Genomic DNA, 17,876 nt, shown 5'->3' with positions numbered 1-17,876 from the left:
GCAGAATTCCTCAAAAGGTGACTCAGACTAAATGTGACGCCGGTGCATTCCTCTGCACAACCTCGTGCAACGTGCCACGTAGCCTGGCGCATGCATGCCTGTATGTGTGCACGCACGAGGAATGGCGTGAGAACGCTATGAGTGTCGCTCCCGTTCACAGCGCTGTTTCACAAACCATCCAACAGAAATCCTACCAATACCAGTACACATCTCAGAGACTGCCAGTCACATTCTACAGCCCCTGACGTTTAAAAAAACTAAGGAAGAAGCCGACAGAATTAATTCAAGTACATTTGGAGTAGGGCCCTTTTGAAGTGAAGTGCTCCTGCTTGCACTGTAGTTGCAGAGGATGTGGACGGAGCTCCCCAAAAGACATAGGAGCGAGCACGCCTTCCCCAGCCCTGCAAAGTCAGTCTGAGTCGAGGTACAGTGATCTGTGATTTGCTCAACGCGGCGGATGCCCCAACTTGAATGAAAAATGACGCTTGAAAAACACTTTGAAGTGAATGACATAAAATAATCTTTTTAAATTGAAAAGCTAGCTTTGTGTAAAGGCAGTCTTTTTGGTATGTAATCCTATTGCGACAGCAAGCGTGGCACTCCTTCCCAAATTCTGGTCATCTTGGAGCTAACAATAAAGCAGCCTTTACATTGTCCTGGTCGTCATTCCGACCTGACGCACCCTTTCCCGTGAGCCTCCATCCACCACCCAGAATAACTAGAGGGCATCACACCCCGGCTGCTTCTTCGCAACCTCTGTTTTCTACTTAGCTCTGTCCCTCAAAAGGAGAAGCGCTTCCCTCTCCATGTTTCCCATGTTCCTTTGAAAATACCAGCGGAGAAATCCGCCTGCCGGAGGAGTTAAAGTCTGGTGAAATCCCTGTGGTGCTGCAAGTCCCCTATGCTCTCATAGTCACTCTCTCCTGAAAGAGCAGTGTGGTTTGTGTTAGGCACAGACAAGGTCCTGTCGTCGTCTTGGCTCACCGACTGGATAGCTTCATAGTCAGGCTCCAGCTCCCCGTTTGGTCTGTCCGCTGGCTGAGGCACAGTGGTAGTATTCAGGGTGTTTTCAAAGTCCTTCACACTCGCATAGAGGCCACTGCAAATGGACGGGGACCTCTGAGATGCAATTTCTTGAATGCAGGTGTACGGAGAATCCAGTGCCCTGATGGCCTGTCCCGGCTTACTCACTGACGAGTACATGGCTGAGATCTAGGGAAAGGAGACACCTGCTGAGTACAGAAGCATGGCACGAAGCTTGTGTGTCAATCTGCACCCCTTCCCCCAAAAGGATGTTGGTTACTTAAGACAGGATCTTCTGATAAAAACATATCCTTTCTTACCAAAAATAAAAAGATTTCTTATAAACCCTTTCTTTTCTGACATGCATTTATGAATTGATTTTCTTTCAAAAAAAGAATGCTTTGCAAAGTGCTTTACAGAAGACGTTTATAAATCAGTAAATTCTTTGAACATACATCCCCTGCAGGCAAATTAGACCTGGGCCGAAAGGGAACGGCTTTGTGAGCAGCAGCTCTTGCGAGTTTTGCCATGGTCCTGGAGCCAGCTTGGGCTCGATGGGGAGACAGGCATCAACGGGATGATCAGGTTTAGCTGCTGTAATGTAGGAAAAGGATGCTGTCTGATCCTCGGGGTTTTAAAATTATTAGTCTTTTTAATGGTAGCGGCTACGTTCCTGCTTTTAGAGACACCCCAAGAGGAAGGGAGTGAGTTACTGTGTTTATAGGCAGGACCAAGGAGGTACCAAGTCATGTGAAGAGAACATTAAAAATCAGGAGATCAATTACCCACAGCAGAAAACAGCAAATAGTCAGCACCAACCTTGATACACCAGGTTTGTTCTGTTGACTGAACTCTGCCTACAAAGGGGAGCTGCGTCTCAGTCACTGCGTATCAGAACTTACGGCTGGAGACAGAAACCTCTCAGCTACTGTAAACACAAGAGAGGGAGCTGGAGTCTCACTCCTACCTCCAAAAATCCCCTCTGAGGAGGTGGTATGCTTAAACAAGTGCGTGAAGGTGACCCTTAATGAAGAGGTGAAGGAGGAGCCCATGTCCAAACACGTCCTTCCGCTCAGGGCTCACCAGGGCTCACGTCGAGCACAGGCAGCCCCTCTTGACTCCCTCTCCCAGTGCAAGTGGATACTACCCCTTCCACAGATGGGCAGATGGCTGAAATTCCCTGCTCGGCTTCTCTGGTACCTGTTATCCCAGGTGCAACATAGCTCTTCTGTTACATGTGAAGGCCTTCCCAAGCCTGCAAGGCCACACTGTACTTGTATCAATCCAATTAAGAGTAGATTGGCATAAATATGTCCATTACCATTAAACAACACTGACTGATACAGGTGAACCAGATCACTTCTGTTGATTTTGTGGGGTGTTTTTTTGGTATTTTATTTTATAAAGAGAGAAATCAATTGCAGATAGCAGTACTTCTGACTTCTTACTGATTTCAGCCAACCAAACAAAAAACGGCTTTTCTGCTCATCCATACTTCAATCCTTTCCAGCATTAAATTGCACGAACCCAGTTCAAGGATCAATTTATTCATTAATGTCTGGGAGCGCTTCTTCCAGCAGAAAGCATTAGCTCACTCAGCTCACTGCCAAGTTTGTGTTTACTTTTATGTCTGGAGGACGTATTTATAAACTGCATGGGTGTAGCGGAGATGATCACAAGCAACCTTATTTCTGTTTAACTTTTCTGTCTGTGTTTCAATCGCCTCGATTTATTTGACTAACAGACATTTTAAAGAACAGTTTATATTCCAGTGCTTTCATTGTGCTTCTGTTTATTTCCCAGAGCCCAAAACACTTTGCATGGGGAAAGTGGAGCACGTTTCAAAAGGCTGATGATTAGTATTCTCAAGTAGAGCTCGTCATCGTGGCCTCCTGTTACTTTCTGACACCATTTTTTAACCTATTGGCCTGATACAGCCATAAGCTAGAGTACTACTGATTTTAGGAACGTGGCAGTACAAACTCTGTGCAGAGAAACTTTGGCTTTCATTTTCCCTTCAGACAAATTTCACCTTTCTTAGATCCTGCTTAATCGTGCAGAGCTTATGTTAATTTCCGCCTGAAAAAAGGTCTCTAGTTATTGAATTTCGTGCACGAAACCTACCTCATCTTCTGTAAGAGATGGATCTTCCTCTCGAGACTTGTAAGACATCGAACTAAGCCTCTGTAAAAGAGGAAGAAAGTAAAAAAAGAGGCTCATTACCAGTCAGCAGTGTGAAATCTATAATAAAACCCTCCCATTACAATCAATACATTATATTTTATAGTCATTTGCTCACTAGTTCCATTTTATGTAGCTAATATCCCTAATATCCAGAGTATATCTCTGGAGATAACAGCCCCGAGGCTAGTAGAGCTTTTTAATGTATCTGCTCTTGGCCTGACCCGAAAAGGGTAAAAATAATGGAATGGTTAAAACAAACTCTGCTCCACTGTATCCCTGCCTTTACACTTCTAACGAAGCAAGAAGGAGTCTGCAAAGGCTTTTAAACAATTAAGAAGCTGTTGTGACACACTCGTTGGCCTTCCACGTGATTCTCAGATAGGCTTTGAGATGACAGAAGAACAGTACTCAATTGGCACCTTCCTGGCGATCATTATCCCTTGTGCAGTGGATCCTAGAAGTGCTGCAAGGGAGGGCCCGTGTCGTCCTGCCCCATGGAATGGTGCGCAGCAGCACTGCCTCACAACCACTCGGACGGAGCACGTGGAAAAGACCTGATGCAACCCACCCTGAGACGGGCAGCTCGACCCTCAAAGCATCGGGCTGGAGCCAGGTCCCTCAGCGAAGTTCCTGAAGGATGGAGGGATTGCTTTGCCATCCCGTCCACCTTCAAGCACGTAAAGTGTCATCCAAAAATTCCATCAGGAAATTTTGCTTTTATGAAAAAAGTCTTAGGACCTGTATGGCAATGAAGACCCTGGCTGCCTCACAGCGGCCGTGTCATTCCTCCCCCCGGGGCAAAAAGGCTTTGCTGAACTCCTGGTGCACAGCGACTCAGAGGGAGCCTTCCAGCACTGTTTGTAAGGAGCTGTATTTTGGAGTTTCTCCACCCAGAATACTTCAGACCTCCACCAGTGCAGACCAAGGTGGAGAAGTAGAGCTATTTTTAGCACAGTCACTCAAATTTCGCTTCCAGGCACACACTAGACACACAAGGCTTCCCCCCCACCGAAGCTCATTGTAACAGATTTCTTTTCCTACGTCCATTTTTCTCAGTGTTGTTATTTTTGGTAAATACAAAGCTTCAAACCACTGGGGTATTTCTAAGGAAGACCCTGACCCAAAGCGCACTGAGGTCTGCCTGCTGCTTCCCGTGGGGCCTCCCTCATGCCTAACGACTCCCTTGCTTCTTTTGCACCACCTGGAGAATGCACCTTTTTAACCTGCAGTGTGTTTACTCACCAAAAAAAAAAAAAAAAGTTCAAACGTATTGTGTCCCTTTGTGATCTGCCTCACTACAGCAGCCCAGTTTAGTCCTATCTGCAGGATAATTTTTGTGTTGAGGAGTAAGTTACTCATTTCATCCTTGCACGTGGAAACCAACGTGCTTGCAAAACTCTTCAGTGCAGTTATTTTCTCCCATCCACACGTCTGTAAGCACCACGTGTCAGGATCCCTGCCACAGTGTCCCACTCAAGCACTGACAAATAGCCCAGGGTGCTGGCAATCCTGTTCTCGTTTCTTGGGGACATCACATTCTTTCTTCTAAATGTGAAACTTGTGACACATCAATTTTGAAGGATATTATCATCTTGGAAACTGGAAAAAAAAAATACTTGCTGCTAAACATTTTGTACCCAGTAATATTATAAATTACGCTTGAAACCTCAACAGCAGCAACACAAACAGCGTGTGTCCTTATTTGCCTTCCACTTTCCTTTTGTTCCTCGACAGCACTTGGTATTTTGCTCTTTGGCTCAGCTGCTGCTCCTGACTCAGGCACCAGAACAAGAGGACCATTCTCCTCTGGGGCGCCTGTAAGAGATGCTTTGCCCATCCTCAGGCTGCGCAAGTCTGAAATCAGATGGCAGCAGCCAGACATACTCACAGAGAGCACTTCTACCAGTGCTCCCTCAGGAAGGACCTGGGTGAAAAGGGAGACCCGTGCTCCCTTCTTTTTAATTAAAAAAGGAGGAGAGAAAGAAAAAACATTCTGCCTCTGCAGTCTGATGGAAGAATTACGCCCAAGTTTTTCCAGGTGATAGAGGCCTGTAAAAGGCCTTGTGCTATTAAAGGTGTCTTTCTTCACCAAAACCTTCCAAGGGATTTGGCTCTGTCACAGCCAATAACCAATTTAGATAATTAACTTTCACCCATTTATTCCACGTCTAGCTCTTGAAAGGATCTTTTATCCTTTTCATGCCGTTATATACTGGAATGGTCTCTGGCTTGGTCCACCTAGCTCTCCCAGATGAGCGTGCTTCAGGAACTGGCATGGGCTGGGGATCATCCTGGCTGCCCTCTTTCACAGGGTGAGGCTGAAACAGCCTGGACACGGCCTATTCTCTACCTGTTGGCAGGTACAAGTCTCGGTTACACAAGCAGCCTCCCTGCCTGCCCCTTCTTCGTGTCCTGCTGACGCAAAGCCTACTCGTAGTGAGAGAGACTCGCATGGCTTACGCCCACCCTCTCTCCTCCTCAGGGTCAGGGCAGAAGGTTGAAAAGTATGGGATCCGGATGTCCTGTTGAGCGAGGCAGCTAAGTAGCCTCACAAGAGAGGAAGCAAAAAGAGACACCTAGGGAGTCTGTTTAACTAGAAGAGTTATCAGTGTAACATGCATTTCCATAAACATCTTGGGTTTGGTTGCCACATTATGGCTCTGCATTGTCTGAAGCGTCCAAGTAGAGGGAAGAATTATCATCATCACAACAGAACAATAACCCCGCACCCACCTCCCCGCACAATGCCAACAGTAATGACATTTATATATTCCAGCCATTACCACTGCCAACTCTGCTGCAGCTGTAGCTCTCAAGGACAGGACAGGCGCACGCTTCGATGCATAATGCATGTACCCAGCAGCGAACGTGGGAACGATCTGATGCTGCCGAAGCTTTAACTCAGGATGGCTTTAGCTCTGAATAAATTTTAATTAGACAAACACCTTTTTTTCTGGCACTTAGGGGACTGCATGTGTCATCTCTTGATTAATCCTTCAAAACCTAAACCACTTTAATCAATTCCTACTCCTTGCAGTTACTGGCACCGTCTACATGGTGGAGTGGGGAGCTACAGAGCAGCACATGCCTTTCCTTTGTATCCGTGCCTGGGAAATACAATGATTTCTGCAAGCCTTTTCACACCTGGTAGGAAAAATGTCACTCTTAAGGAAAGCTGTTTCTCTAAGAGTTTAATTAGAAATTACGTATGGCCTGAATTTGGGAGGAGTGGGTGTTGGTGGATTATTTTTGACAGTCACATCTTGATTTTTTACTTACCGAGCTCATTATTTGTAAGAATGTGCACTGAAGAGTCCAGATAAACAATTTTTATATCATGAATAGTCTTCAATTTATTCACTTTGACTCTATTGTGCTTTACAGATTACATGGGTAGAGAGTTATTTAACAAGGTGTTTTTCTGCCCTCTGCAAAGGTTACTGAAATACTTCAGGTATGAGAACAACCAGAAACATGTAACAAGAGCTCAGCTGTGCTATCATTTTTCAGGTAAAAGTTTACATTAAAATGTCATGTTACATCTTAAGGATTTTTGGGAAATTTTCATCAATACCTAATATTATTTGATGGCTCAGACACCAAAATCATATTGATCTGCTAAAATCACAGTTCTTTCATTCACAATTAATAACAAGTTATCTAAGCTAGTTCTGCAAAATGCAAACTCAACAGTTTATGAACCCTCTGTGCCATGATCTGAAAGCATCCTTAAAATTAATTCTGGTGAAAAACCAAAAATGGGAAAATAACTTGTTGAAAATGTCATCATTCTGTTTTTTAGGGAGTTCACCACCAACTTGTCCATAGGCTGGGAGAAAGTCAGCTGCTGAGAAGACATCACTGTTGGCCATGGCTGCAGCAGGTAGAAATTCATCACTCTGTTTACGTGTGACGCCCAGAATTTCACAGATATAAAAGCCTACAGGTGCAACCTCTCTCTCATTCTGTCCCTCTCTCCTACAGAGAGAAACGAGGCAAGTGGCTTTGAGCAGATGCCTAACAGCAGAACTAAGTCAAGGTGGCTCAACAAAAGAGGCAGAACTAAAGTTTGGGCCTTCATCAAGAATGCTCCCCTCTCCTTTGTGAAAACTGAGGTTTCATTAGAAAAAAAAAAACCAACCAAAACCAAACAGGGGGAGGAATTCTGAACAAGATATAGATGCTGAGAGAGATACTGGATACCTATTGAAGTAGCTCCCACAAGTATAATGCCATTAAACAAAGAAGCAGAGGTCTCCTATGCAATCCCTGGACAATATTTGGGAAAAGCCTTAAGAAGTGCATAACTGCAACAATCCATAATATAGGCTGCAGCAAAATGAGCCCATGCCTATAATGCAAAGGCTATGCTGTACATTTTCATATTTCCATATTTTACAGTCTAGCATCACTTTGAGTGTTTTTTCCCCCGTGGCATATTTTTTGTTATTTAAAAAAACCACCTCTCTTCCACCCATACGTTCTCTGTCATTATTTGGCTGTTTGACAAGGACAAGTATTTGCAGTATTTACCTTCTCTGGTTTGCTTGCTCCTTCTGTCTCTTCTTCTTCTACTTCTTTTTCTTGCACATTCTCATTTTCATCAAGAAGTTTCATGGGTACCGGAGGGGGAAGCTCGTCCTCTACGTCTGGTGTGTGGTCAAGGGGGCTTTCTGAATTAGCACTTTGGCGACTTTTTTTATTTCGGTCAACGGATGCATATTCTGCTGATTCAATTCTGCACTCAGGAATCTGGTTCTGACCTCCTGAAACCATCAGTGAAGCCTCTGGTTTGCTGTTACAGCTCCCTTCCACGCTGGCTACTACCCCAACGTCTTTAATTTCCTTCACAGTTTCATACAAGCAGTCTTCAACTATGTTCTCCTGAGAGGAGCTGTCTTTCAAGACTTCATAAGGCCCTTCCATTCCAAGACCTTGATCATTTTCTGCATTTCTAGCTGAGATGATGGTTTCCATGGTGTTGTTAGGGGGAATACTGGGTAGTTCCCGGCTCTGGTGACATTTTACAGACTTCCCAAGACTATCCTGTTGATCTAGCAGATCAGAGACAGATGTCTGTACTTCTTCATAGGGCTGGATACAGGCAGTTGTACTGTCCTCTGAGAGTACTAGAGAAAATTATAAAGAAATATTTGAAACAAACGCATAACTGCAAGGTGAGTGTGATTTGGTATTCTCTACATCACTTTGGGTTTCTGTCCTTTTTGGTTTGTATCCTTTGGAAAGGATAAATGATACTAATGCCTGGACACGTCTAGGGGACATCATGCTTTTTGTCTATCAAATGGTTTCAGTTACGGAGATTTCTGCACTCTACTGTGAAAATATCCTTCTCACAACTTCTTAAATACTCTGTGCACCCCTAAGGCACATTACATAGCATCAGCATTCACAGTAGGAACAGGGGATGGGTGGGTAGGTGCAGGTGTGCACTGATGTTCCGCTGTACTCGGTTTTACTGGATGCTTACAGACTGCTCAGTGGTCTCAGCTGGGGAATGCTGGTGGGAAGCCTCGAACCAAGCGCCTTTAAAAAAAGCCTAGTTAGATTTTCCTCTTTCCGTTTTCTATTCTTTGAATCAAAAAGGAAAGCGTTCATGCTTCTTCCCTCCCCACCCCCCACCTTGTTTAAGATGCTGGCCAAATTCTTGTCTGAACCAGACCTTGCTCAGCCCTGCCGCCGTCAGCCCCACTGCAGGCTGCACCAGAAGCTCCTCGCTGGAAGGCTGTGCCATACTTCTCTTAGTCTCGCAGCACAGAATGTAGGTTGACAACCTACTAACAAGCCAGCCATATGCACAAAAGAGAAGACTAGACTTCAGAAGGCAGTGCTAGGCAGAACATGGTATTTTGAGTCCCTGAAGTGGGTGACATGTCACTGTCACTAGGGACTGAAATCTGTGGGAGTTCTCCTCTCACAGGACACGGTATGACGTTTGCCTGCATTCAGGGATGTATACATGGGCACGTACATGCACGTTTCGCATAATATATGGTGTGTATCTTTATGTGACACTGAAAAAGTCACTTCTGAATAGCTTGACTTTTCGTAGCACAGTCCGTGGTACTCTCTCAGCAAAATCAACCCATTCTTCCTTCATTGTGTTTGACACGACGACATAAAGCGTTGCTGAAGCAATCAGTGCCCTTGATTTGGAGGTTGTCATGGATGTTGCTTTCTCTGGTGCTCAGGGCACCCACACAGTCAGGGCCTGCAGGGAGCTGCACCCTGACAACTAAACAGAGGGTGGAACTGGAGGTGTGAGATGGTAATCGCTGTCTGAATGGGAGATGGGAGGAGGAAAAAATGGAAAACATCCTTCTCCCTTCATTTGTCTCCTGCATACAACTGGGAAGGAATAGGTGGAATAGGAGGAAGTGTCCTAGTCACCACCCATGATGCCTGCAGACTTCCTGAGGAACACCAGGGACTGGATTGGAGAAGCTGGAACACGTTTTCCCCTTTCTGGTGCTGGTTCTCAGGGATTTCTGTGCTCTGGAGGGCACTGTCACAGGCCTCAAAGAGCACCCAGCCCATTCAGCCTTGGGGGTGATAATCAGAAGTAAGGAGAGCTCACATTTCCCTGCCCCTGTGGTTATGGGTAGTGACGCAGAGGTGCTGGCGTAGGTAAGGGGTTCACATAGATAAACACAGTGTCGGCAGGTTGGGTAAAGGGAAAACCAGCAACGTTTGATGGTGCTGCTTCCATAGCCCTGCCCCTGCTCAAAAGGCTGGCAGAAACAGCAAAGTAAAGAACTCTTAACAAAAAGAACACATAAAGGACAAAGAAACTGAAGCACTTTGGTTCCTGTTCTGCAGCAGGTTTGTTGTGCAGAGCGTAAGCCGAGTAATACCGGTCTGAAAACTCTCTGCTGGCTTTTAGCAGCAGATGTAGCAGCGTGCGTAGCGACTCGTGCCAAGGAGAAATGCTTCCCTCCTGCAGGACTCTGCGCATCGAGTCCCCTGGTGAGCCACACACTGACACACGCAACGAGCCAGCGGACGGCAGCACCGGTTAGCCTCAAAAACCAGTTTAAAAATTCCTTTGGATACTTCGGCCTGAAGGGTAAAGATGGAATAGCTTTGCCTCTGGCTGCAGAGGGAGATGAGGAGACGGGAGATGAGCAGGCAGCCCACGGTGTCAGTGCCTAGTGTGGAGACAGCAGTTGTCTCCCGGCGGCTCTGAGCTGAGACCGAGTTTATTTTTAGGTGCAGCTGAGTAAAATATTTTCCAGTGATACTTCACTGTGAATCTTTTTGAGCATTCAGCAAAGCAAAGACTAAGGAAAAAATAAAACCAAACAGCCTATTTATGTTGCCTGTTTTCTAAAATACAAAAATACAAACGACAGCCTTGCACAGCATGGGACTATGATCCAAAACTGTAGTCCCTGAAGGAGGATCTGAAATATTTCCACAGCCTCCAGGAGTGAAGCTCCAAGGTACAACTGAATCTTCTGGTCCTATCCCAACTCCATAGCTGGCCAAGATTAGGGAACGCTGCAGCCTTTGCCTGATGGCCTGGTCAAGCTGCAGGTGTAGCTTGGTGGCCCAGAGGAGGATCTCAGCCCCTTCCCAGTGTTGCCTGGCGTGAAGGACTGGGAGGCGGGGTGTAGGGCCATGCCAGAGCACTCCTGGCAGTTGGAGATGCAGCCTAAATCACCGACATCTCCATGGGATGGGCTACTGACTTCCCAGCACGGCAAATGTGCTCACTGCTTTTTTTAACTTGATTGTGAGTTTTCTGGGAATGACGTCCTGTATGAGGAGGACTGACTGCCCTCCAGAGAGCTGCAGGCTCAGCCACTGCCCTGGGATACAGCAGCTGAGCTGGTGTCAGATCTTCAGAGGGGAGCAGAGGGAAACGCAGGGCATTCAGACAAACAGCATGACTGTGGGCTGGGAATGGTGACGGCCAGAAACCGAAGACTTGAGGCATCACCAGTGTGCAGCTAATGTGGGAGCTGTGAGCAAGGGGGCCCCTGGTTCATCCCACCACAGAGGCTGCGCTACTCACCCTCGCCGTTGCTGAGTGCCCCGTTCTGGTCGCTGCTCGGAGGGGGCTCTGTAACTGAACTTGTGATCGAGTGGCTGAACACCTCCTTGTCAGAAGGCTGCAACACGAATTAGTGAGATCTAATCACCGCTGGATTAGAATAAATGTTTGCATAAATAGACATGCGACGCATTTAATTCTGGTCTCCGGAGCTCTGAGGTATTACGGGCAGGAGACTCAAACCGTGCCGGCCATACTCAAAGATTTAGGTGCCTGTGTTCACAGGTGTTAAACAAGTAAACCCAAGCATGCCCAGAGTGATCTCCCTTTCAGCCTTTATGGTTACAGACATTACCATGGCTTTAACCCATGAGAAGACAGCAGCTGCCCAAGGGAGCACCGCACCTGAGCTGCCAGCGGAGTGAAACAAAGGCCGGAGATCTGGAGTACAGGGGTGACAGAAAGAGCACTGAGAAAGTGCAGATTATTGGGGTCCTTCTCTTCCAGTTCTGCAGCTTTTAAAGCTTCCCTGCTCAATCATCTCCAAATTCCTGAGCTATTTTCCAGCCTGCAGTGTTTTGCAAGGAGCTTGGTGCAAACCAACCACAAGAGAGACACAAGCTGCCATAAATAAATACTTACCACATTCATCAGGTTTTCATGGTCTCCATTCTGATGTTTGGCCTTCTTTTCCCTGAATGAAAAGGACATACAAACTATTACTACAGATTATGGTAATATACAAATGCCAATAATTAACAGACTTTAAACACCTGCAGGGAACAGAACTGTGATTCACAATATTGAAAACAGAATAACTAAAAATTATTACAGGGACTTGTATGACCTTTGTGTAAGGTCACCATCAAGGCAGGGTGGTGATACCTGAAGAGGTACCACAAACACATACAAACCTTCTTCTTGTTCAGTGTGAGATCCCAGTAAACATCAATTGATGATAATAAAAATATTATTATCCTCAATTTAATCATATCTGAAAAGCTCAGAAGTACATGAGATACATGTTTTGGAGACAGACTACCCAGGGAGTTCCTTAAGATGTGTCAGAAGTTGTTTATCCTAAGAAGAATTAGAAAAGGCTCACAAAATCCAGCCTACTCCCACACGGGATGCTAGTTTTAATTAAAAATAAGCATGAGCAGTTCAAGAAGGCCCACGAATTATATGGCAGCAGAAGCCTTCATTTTAAAATGAATCCTGGGCACTTCACAGGACTCAAAGTATGGACCACATTTCCACGTTTTACCATGCTGGAAATAGAGCTTTTATTTGGAAATACTGTAATAAACTATGAGCTTAAAATACTAGTAGTACTTCCCCTAGATGAAAAGGCAAGTAAAAAGGTGAGAAAATATTGACAATATGAAATCTGAGCTTCTTCTAAAGTCTGCAATGCACCGTACTACCCATATTGGCAACTGTTAAAATTCTAGTTAATTGGGAAATCAGAAGACAGAGCAAGTAAGGCTGCAGCAATGCAGAGCAGAGTTTGAGTTTCCAGATACTTAATTTCCTCTCCGGAGGTTTTTCTGACTGACGTTTTAGAAAGAGCAGATTTTGTTCAATTTTCCATGTCCTCAACCATTTTTGAAGAGTAAGCTGGGAAGAAACTTTACATAATTGCATTTATGCATAAACAACCTGTCCTACAGAATGACCTGAAATAAACGAAATAGGGCTCAGACTAACAACACAAGAATTTATTGAAGAGCATCACCAGATAGTTTCTGACAACGTATCTCTCTAACGGCAAAGACATCCCCAGTGGTTTGTGTTTTAAAAACATCCTTCTAGAGATGTTTCAAGGACTGGAGTGTTAGAGGACAAAACATGGTCCCTAAATGCAATGTCTGTGGGCTTAAGGTTTTTTAAAACAGGCTTTATACTTTTAAATAAATAAAACTCCCCCTATTTCTACATTTTTTACACCGGTATCACAGGAAGCTCTGATGAATAGGAAGATACTGAAATGTCACCTAACAGCTTACAAAAGATTTTCTCCTGAATCACATGAAATTACAAATTCCAACTGAGGCTTTTTAGTTTCAACCAAATTCTAGGGTCTGGTCTTGCCCACAGCTGTTTTTTGCAATGTGGGTATTAGAGAAACCCGCTGAAAAACAGTCTTCCACTGTAGACCTTATGCAAATTTGGTGTATTTTACGGCTGCACAGCTTCCTCAACGCTCTCCATGCTGAACGCTGGAAAGAACACGCTCCCATGGGCATAAGGGTCCAAACCAAAGATTTTGCTGCTGCACGGAGTTATGGACAGGGTTTTTTCCCCCCCTACACTCGGATGATTGAGCTACGCCGGCAAGATGTAGCGATACGGACCGCAGCAGTCGTGCTCCTCATCACGAAGGGCCTGAGCTGGCGGCAGGGCGCTGCGGGCTGAGCACAGGCTGCCCAGCTCCCCGGGGCAACCAGGGAGCTAGCTGGGCCTAGCTTACGCGTCATGAAGGGCCCTTCAAGTCTGAATCACCAAAGTCAGTAGAGGTCTCTGTACTGGTGAAATCAAATCCTCTTATGGAGAAGAAACTAAGGCATGAAACATTAATTAGTATCATCGCTTGATTCTTACTCATTTTGTCTTGAACAGCAGGATCAGTTCCTTAGTCCTCAGGGATGGCCAAAGCAAAGCTGAAATACACAGAAATCATTTCCCTTTCCTTTTCACCTATACCTTTTTTGGTCCTGTTTGGCCCACTTCATTTTCTCAGTTTCAGGTTAGCAGTGTGATTGCAGTCAGCATCCGCCCGCGCTCCAGGCTTCAGCTTAGGAGAAAGCACCCAGCAAACGCAACAGTGCTTTTCCTTCACAGCAGAAGGAAAAAATATACATGTTTTTAGAATGAACAGACCTGTTTCCATGCAGGTCTGCTCTGAAAACAGATTTTGTAATGTACTTTTTTATTTCTGTACCTAAGTCCTCAGTATTTCTTGCTAACTAGTTATTAGTGAAGCTATGTCACTCCCCGTGCTATTTGACCCCAGAACCGTTACTGCCTGCTAAGCTCCTGAGCCTTACCTGTTGCAGCTGGAGCAGAGGAAGATGAGGAAGGTGAGGAACAAGAGTGTTGTCATGGCTGCCAAACTTCCCCACAGGATGGCGTGGGCCTGCCCACTGCCTAAGAAACCACCCTCCGGCCCCATGGTACTAGCAGGAGCTGGCGTCACTTGGGGATGCAGAGGTTATTCCTCGGAGAAGGCTGGCATCTGTGCTGCGTGCACCTTCTGTTTCTGGAGAAAATAAAACACCATTAGAGTATAACATAAATTTTGAAGATAATGAATCTGACAGTTACAAATCTGGCAGGAGAGATTTTCCAATCCAGATCTTACAAAAAAGCGGTTTCAAGTACAAGCCAGCCAGCCAAAGAGATTTTCAGCTATGTTTCTGATGGCGACACAGCACAAACCTTGTCAAACATTAACGCAAGCGGTTACCTACCTATGATCTCAACACAAATAAAAGGTAGTACAGTACCTCTCTACTCTATTTTAAGGAAAAAAGTTTACAGATCCACTTTGAGGTACGGAGTAGTCCATTTTGCAGTGACATTTGTGAACCTCATTGAAAAGTGAGCTTTCAAAACCAACTACAACTTCCTCAAAGTTAACAAGACAAAAAGAGAACCGCAGCAGGCGTTCACCTCCTTCCCTCTCAACGTTTCCTGCCCGCACATGATTCGGGGCATAAAGTACAGTGACAAATAAGCGAGGGGAGTCTTTGGAAGGCATACCACAAAAACAGCCTTGCAGCAGATCAGCTCTAAACTTATTTCTGTGTGAAATGCTTATTTTTTGTCAACAGTATGCCTGGAGAATAGTAATACTGAACTTCCTTCGTTTGCTTCTCCCCACCTGAGTCTAAGAAAACAACTAGTGAGAAAAGTAGACAGAGTGGTTTTTAAGAACTTGAATAAACACAACACAACTCCAGCAGCCCCTGGAGAAACATCCCGGGTAAATGGTATTTATGATATAGAGGTTTTGGCATACAACATATTCTAAAATTTTATGTATATTTTTAATGTAATACATTGTTGGCATGGCAAAATTAAAAATAAGTATTTCATTCTGCACTGCTGATGATATCAATTTATCCATAATTTAGGAATAGGTTATGCAAAGTCTATTTACAGGCCTTCAGCCAGACTTCAAGACTGATGCACAGTTGTATTTTGGGAATGAAAAAGTAGCACAACCATAAGATTGAATAACGTCTAAAGCCACTAAGACTTAATTTAATTTTAAGCATGTATTTTCATATATCTATTTATACATATGAAATATGTATGCACATATATATATATATTGTCTTTGCAGCAGAAGCACATAGCAAATTCAATCAGGTACTAATATCACATCTGTGTTGAAAAACACGACGTCGCCATTTTCTTAATTAAAATCTTTCAAGACAAAAGATTAATTTCCAGAAAAAGGCCATTCACACCAAACGAATTCTTTGAGTCAGCAGAAGAAACTTAATAACTAAGGTATGTGACTGGGTAGCTCTTACAAATAGCATTTCTGTTCCTACATAAAATGGGCTCCTTGGTTTCTACCATGCAGAATCAGACTTCTGGACACCTTCCAAAAAGAATCAATTCTTAGTAATTTATTCATGATGGATAAATGCCGCCTTTTTTTTTTTTTTTCCCCTTTAGCTTTTAATGGCATTGCAATAACTTGAAATGGAAAGATGCAAACAAAAGTTGGAACAAGTTGCAAACCCTGGAAAGACAGGCTTCAACATGTAGTTAAATATTTCTAGTTTGGCCAAGTTATAAGAAAGTCAGATAATCTGTAACCTCTCAAACCCCATAAATACACAAGATGGGAACAGTAGGTATCTTACACCTTGCCAAAGCACAGCTATGTCTTACTGGTAGCCTTGAGCACCGACACCAGAGAGCCACCGCTCCTGGGGACAACCGCTGCCCAGCAATCTGCCTCTGTGGTTACCTTGGTAGAGCTTGAAAAATGCAACATTTAAAAATGACATCAGGCCACTCTCAAAATGATGTGAATGTGATACAGCCCTGCCTCATTCCTATTTTAAAGCAAAACTCGGGTTATTTCTACAGTGAGTCATGGTCACATCACTGACTGAAGAGAGTTTAAGAGAAGTAGCATCAGATTTAGTCAGGAGAAAACTTAGTGTAATGACCGAAAAGACTTCTCCGATGAGGTGCAAGGGCACCGTGCGCTGGGATGGATTCCTGTGGAGGTGATGGACTGTCCTCATCTAGAAAACACTATGGAGCACACCGCACTGGCTGCCTCGACTAGCTCCAAACCTTCGTTAAGTGTTTTGAATAGAAAGTAGTATTCTTTTCAACGGGTTTTTTTTAATGAATTTTCAAAGACATTTTCTGTCCTGTTTAAGTTTTTTACAAATTATTCTTAAAAGATCTTTTACATTCTTCTTTTCCCATCCTTTTGCCTTTGAAAAATACTAGTTTTCTTTCCTTCCCTTGAAAAAATGAAAATGGGAAAAAAAAAGTAAGTTGTATCAAATTTTTTCTCAGCATTTTTATTGTCTTTTCTTCCTTAGTTTTCCCCAAAAAAATAAAAAGAGAGAATGCAAGTGAAAAAGAAACCTTTTTCCTTTTTTTTCCCCCCCAAATATTAGACAAAGAAAAATGTAAGACAAATAGGGATTTCAAAATATTTTTCTTTTTTCTTAAATCAAAATCACATATTTATGATTTTTTTTTTTAAAGCTGGGACAAAGTTGTCTTGAAAGATATCATTTAAATTATTTCTACTGCAAAGTTCATGATTTTGTACCTGCTGTGAAGAGCAATACTACACTCCTCCCAGAAGACTAAGTAATATACCAAAAGCTAATACAGTAGAAGCAATTCTTTTGTGCTACACATATATTCTTAAGACTGCTGGGCTTTAAATAAAGATAGTATTTGAGGTAAAGATAGCTAAGGATGCATGGGGAACAGCCCCATGGAAAACCTGCATCTTTGAAGGCTTCGGTACAGAGTTAGGAAGTGTTGGGATGAGCAGGAGCGGGATGGCGTTGAGACTGAGCTTAAAAAGGAGTGAGATCAGAGGGAGAGAGTCGAGAGACACCCACGTGTGAATGTCAGGAGTGAAGTGCAAGACTGAAGGTAGACAGGAGACATCCCACCAGGCCGAAGCCAAATGGAGCGAAGAGAACAACCAAGGGTGGAAGATGTAGTTAATTTACAGCAAAAGAGCAAGAGTTCAGATACCAAAGCTTTGACTGTAAGTTGAGAGAGGGAGGTCAGTAAAGGTCGGAAAAGTACAGTGGCACTGGAACGAGGGGAGGCAACTGCTGGAGACACCAGTTACCTGTGCCCGCAGAACAGAGTAATGAATTGGCACAGGCTGACGACAGATGAAGGGAAGCCGAGCAGGCAAGATGGGACCAGTGACTCCTCTCAGAGGCGAGAGCCTGCCATAAGTGCTGGAGGACGCAGAAGCTGCTCAGCACGCAGGGCAACCAGAAGTAAACATAATACAAACAAAGCGTGCCTACATCCACCCTCTGTGACCCCTCTCATGAGGTGCCATCAGAGGGCTTACTCCTACTCTTTGACGCCTCCCAAACGATGAGGCTGAAACAGTATTCATGCGGGCTGGTGC

The 17,876-nt window shown here is 44.3% G+C and overlaps 1 protein-coding gene across 1 annotated transcript; it reads right to left on the bottom strand.

Moving 5' to 3' along the window:
• Positions 1-790: 790 nt before the first annotated feature.
• On the bottom strand, positions 791-14,399 carry PAG1 (phosphoprotein membrane anchor with glycosphingolipid microdomains 1). The gene is made up of 6 exons (XM_010160970.1): positions 14,275-14,399; positions 11,867-11,918; positions 11,246-11,342; positions 7,741-8,336; positions 3,148-3,207; positions 791-1,212 (listed from the first exon to the last, which is right to left on the bottom strand). The coding sequence occupies exons 1-6, from the start codon at positions 14,397-14,399 to the stop codon at positions 862-864; spliced, it is 1,281 nt and encodes a 426-aa protein (XP_010159272.1). The 3' UTR covers positions 791-861.
• Between the last annotated feature and the right edge of the window lie 3,477 nt (positions 14,400-17,876).

The sequence above is a fragment of the Eurypyga helias genome, unplaced genomic scaffold (genome assembly GCF_000690775.1).
Source record: "Eurypyga helias isolate BGI_N326 unplaced genomic scaffold, ASM69077v1 scaffold1061, whole genome shotgun sequence".
In the NCBI taxonomy this organism is placed as follows: Eukaryota; Metazoa; Chordata; class Aves; order Eurypygiformes; family Eurypygidae; genus Eurypyga; species Eurypyga helias.
The sequence above is the reverse complement of the archived record's forward strand: the minus strand, read 5'-3'. Positions and strand labels throughout refer to the sequence as shown.

What these genes read in the sequence shown, in the direction of transcription:
- PAG1 (XM_010160970.1), bottom strand. Translation starts at nt 14,399, where the DNA reads ATGGGGCCGGAGGGTGGTTTCTTAGGCAGTGGGCAGGCCCACGCCATC. An exon ending in CTCTGCTCCAGCTGCAACAG is followed by an intron (nt 11,919 to 14,274) that starts GTAAGGCTCAGG and finishes CTTTTCATTCAG; the next exon opens with GGAAAAGAAGGCCAAACATC. An exon ending in CATCTCTTACAGAAGATGAG is followed by an intron (nt 1,213 to 3,147) that starts GTAGGTTTCGTG and finishes TCCTTTCCCTAG; the next exon opens with ATCTCAGCCATGTACTCGTC.